This window comes from Trichechus manatus, unplaced genomic scaffold (genome assembly GCF_000243295.1).
Source record: "Trichechus manatus latirostris isolate Lorelei unplaced genomic scaffold, TriManLat1.0 scaffold00163, whole genome shotgun sequence".
Lineage (NCBI taxonomy): Eukaryota > Metazoa > Chordata > Mammalia > Sirenia > Trichechidae > Trichechus > Trichechus manatus.
The window spans coordinates 2148289-2152558 of NW_004444099.1; the positions used below are offsets into that span (position 1 = coordinate 2148289).

Sequence of the window (4270 nt, forward strand, 5' to 3'; positions counted from 1 at the left end):
GACTACTGTAGCTGTATAGTAGGTTCTGAAGTCAGGTAGTGTGAGTCCTCCAACTTTATTCTTCTTCTTCAGTAGTGCTTTACTTATTCAGGGCTTGTATGTAGATTTTTTATTAAATAATTTGTAAATATTTTGGAGTTCCTTTTTTCACTTGAATTTTAATATATATTTCTCTGTGTTACTATCATATGGATAGTGCCTGTGTCCATTGTCGTATGGATTTTTGCTGTATATTTAAATCCTGCGTTTAGGCAGTTAATGCTGTTTGGCACTGGGTTTATTTTTCAAGTTTTTTTTCTTAATGTAGCATTGATATAAATTTTAAGTCATACTTTTTTTTTTTTTCAGTTATTCATCTACTCAGCAAATATTTATTGGATAGCTTCTATGGAGCCCTGGTGGTGCAGTGGTTGAGAGCTTGGCTGCTAACCAAAAGGTCGGCAGTTTGAGTCCACCAGCCGCTCCTTGGAAACCCTCTGGGGCAGTTCTACTCTGTCCTATAGGGTCTCTATGAGTTGGAATCAACTCAATGGCAACGGGTTGTTTTTTTTTTTTTTTAATATGTGCCAAGTAATGTTCTAGGTGCTGGGATTACAGTAGTGGAAAAAAAACCAAAGCCTCTGACTTCATGGAGCTTCCATGGCACTAAACAGGTAAACACTGGAGTGCCAGATTGTGGTAACTACATAGGTGCAGAACAATAAGGAGGGTAAGAAGGAAAGGTAGGGGTGCCGACACATATTATTTCTATAGAATGGGCATGAAGACCTCTCTAATAAGGTGGCATTTGGGCAGAGCCCTGAGTAAATGAAGGAGTGAGCCCTTCAGCTGTCTTGAGGAAGAGCGCTCCAGGAGGGAAAGCAGAAACGGTAGCAGCTCTGTGGGTGGAGCATGCCTGCAGTGTTTGTGGTGGGTCACAGAGGCCCGTGTGGCTGGAGCAGAGTGAGATGGGAGAGAACAGTGGCTCTGGGGGGCCCTTGTAATCCATGTCTGGACTTTGCCTCCTATTTGGATTAGATGGGAAGTCATTGGAAGGTTTGCACAAAGGATTTATATATGTAAGTATTAAATAGTTTTTAAAGCCCCTTATACTTCTCTCTTACACTTCTTTAAAAACTATTTAATCTCTTCAAATTCCTTCAACATTTATTTACTCCCTTTTTTCTACTTCCTGTGTTCATGGCTTATTTAACAGTTAAGATCTCGAAGTTAGAACCTCTTTCGTAATATAAACAATGTTGAGTACTTAGTTTTAAGTATTGATACTGACAGAGATGGATTCATTTGTGGATTAAGTAAACGATGAGGGAAGTGTGGGAATGGCACGTGAGTTCCTCCAAAGGTTGCCACGTGGGGGCATGGGGATGAAGTGTTAGATGACTGTAAAAACGGCTTGGGGGCAATGTCTGACCTCCTCCAACCCCACAAGGGGGAAGGAGAACCAAGATCTACAGCACAAGGCTGGGTCCCATGAGGAGGAGGCCAGACAAGCCTCCTGTCTCCGCCATCTTTACTAATTCTCACACCAACTGTCCTTTGCACGGCATTCTCTACTTCCCTGCTTGGTTCAGCAATTCATTGCAATGACTGCAGAACTCACAGACCATATTCATGATTATGGGGTTTATTAGAAAGTAACAGTTACAATTCAGGCTCAGGAACACTCAGGATACAGTTCTTCTATCAAAACAGCCTCTTCCCAGCTGTGCTTGAAGGCATGCCTTAGGTCTCTCCCCAAAGGCACTCAGGTGTCTCTCTCCATGGGCCCACTGCACGGTCTCCTGCTGCCGAGTCTCTGCTGCTGGGTCTCTCCTGCCACCACTTCTCACCGTCTTCAGGGTTACAGCTCTCTCTCTCTTTCTCTCAGTCTCCTGCTTCTAGGAGCTTCTGATCACAGGGATCCCAGGTCCAAAGGACACGCTTTCTGCCCCTGGCCATTCTTCCTTGGTGGTGGCAGGATCTTCTCTGCTCTGGAATTAGCTATATTTTAAGGCAAAACTGACCAATCCCCTTGGTGGATGACAATTATCCTATCATACAGTCCTGCTAAGTCACCTGGGTGGGAGTTACAAGACCATGGCTAGAAAGGCCACACAAAAGTAATCAATCACACCATAGTGACCGATCCCCACACTGCATAGATGGTGAGGAAAGACAGCTCATTCTTACTCAACTTACTATGGTGTTCCATGAAGGAAGGCACCCCTTGCTACCTAGGAACCACAAGCAAACCATTACATATTAATCAGTAATAATTACATACCAGGATACTTAGGTTGGTATTGTGGCTCCAGCAGTCCAAGTAGCGAGACTATTGTAGTCATCTAGGCCTGAGCAAATAAAGGCCTTTGTTAGGAAGATTGTAGTACAAGTGAACTGAAAGGAAAAGATGGTAAATATTAAGGGAAAAAAAAAATGACATGACTCAGAGCCTATAGAACAGTGGTGCCTCAGAATCACTTGGCAAGTTTGTTTGAACAGATTTCTGGGCTGCATCTGTAGAGTTTCTGATTGAATATGCCTGGGGTGGGACCTGAGAATTTGCATTTATAACAACTTCCCAGGTAACGCTGTAGGTTCAAGGACCATACTTTGAGAATTACTGCTGTAATTATTTCTAGATTATTTTGTACACCCACATTCTCTGTGTGTAGTATAGCGTCCATGCTGACACATAGGAAACGAGCTAAGTTTTTGATTAACTAGTTTTGATTTTTTTATTTTATTCTATTTTTTTAGGCCAAGTGACGATAGTAAGAAGAACTCAACATGTAATATTGAAGTCATAAAATCACTGGATATTGAAGAAAACATTTGGTCCCCAAGGTTTGGATTGAAGGGCAAAATAGATGTTACAGTTGGTGTGAAAATACATCAAGGGTGTAAAATGAAATATAAGATAATGCCATTGGAACTTAAAACTGGCAAAGAATCAAATTCTATTGAACACCGTAGTCAGGTATAAACATTTATAAGAACACTGTCTGAATGTTTAATATATGTAAAGATGTACTTTGCTTTATATATTTTGGCTGAATTCAGGCCATTTTTATTTGAGTTTTATATAGTACTTTTTAATTTTTAATACTTCTAGAGTATTCATTTTGTTTTATAATGTTTATATACCATGGTAGGAATTTTTCTCCAGTAAAGTAATACAGGAGCCCTGGTGGCACAGTGGTTAAGAGCTATGGCGAGCTATGGCTGCTAACCAAAAGCTCGGCGGTTCAAATCCACTAGCCACTCCTTGGAAACCCTATGAGGCAGTTCTACTCTGTCCTGTAGGGTCACTATGAGTCAGTTTACTGGATGGCGACGGATTTGGGTTTTGGTAAAGTAATACAGGTGTAGGGTGCCGAAATACCAGTCTCAACAGATGCTCCAAAAAAAAAAAGAAAAAAGAATTTCTTGGTCACGTAAGTTGGGGAAGCCAAGTATGTCTGGAGATTTCACAGTGCATATTAGTATGTTAAAAGTTCTGAGAAATCTTAAACCAATACCATTTGTTTTAACTGCTTAACCCATTGTTTCCTAAACCTAACTTACAATGGAGCTGTTTTCTCATGTAACATCTACTTGGGACACTTCAGGAAACATTGGTGTAAATTCATTCTTTTATTTCAGGACTCTTATCTGGTTGTATTGATTTTTATCTAGGATAAAATATAGAACTGTGTCTGACCATCCTAGTTTTTTGTTTTCTTTTAATCTTTTTAGTTCATAGTCCTCTTTGATAAATATAACAATGTTTTGGTGTCCTTTAAATTTATTTTTAGTCTATATTAATTATAGTGATTTAGCAAATCTTAGCAATTAGAGGCTTCCCCTCTAACAATATCTGAATTTTTCACCTTGATAATACAGAAAAGCTTAAGTTGTAAACTAACTTCAATTAAGGAGGGTCCTTATTTTATTAATGGATTTTATTCCGGATGTTCATTTGTACATCAGTAATTTGGCATTTGAAACACATTTTCCCGAAGGAAAAATATTATATGGAGCTGGAATTCCCAAACCAGCTCACAGAAACATAGTTAGCTTGTAATATAGTTGAACTATGATAATATTGTAAAATTGAACCCAACTGCCTTTTATGGTAATATTAAGAGGATTTCATTTCAAATTCCTAAAAGAGATATTTTTCCTTCTTATTAGTCTCAGAAGCAGATCCCTATGTACCTCTTCCTTCTGCCTGAGTTCTAGCAGAGCCCTACGTGCTTCTTCCTTTTGCCTGAGTTCTAGCAGAGCCCTACGTACCTCTTCCTTTTGC

General features: G+C 39.6%; 1 protein-coding gene across 2 annotated transcripts in view; it reads left to right on the forward strand.

The window, feature by feature from the left end:
• LOC101340760 (graves disease carrier protein) overlaps positions 1 to 4270 on the forward strand; it is a 99396-nt gene that overhangs the window by 73249 nt on the left and 21877 nt on the right. For both annotated transcript variants that reach the window (XM_023740755.1, XM_004386397.3), the window contains one exon: positions 2740 to 2959. In XM_023740755.1, the coding sequence (XP_023596523.1) occupies positions 2740 to 2959 (220 nt within the window). The remainder of the gene's footprint in view (positions 1 to 2739; positions 2960 to 4270) is intronic.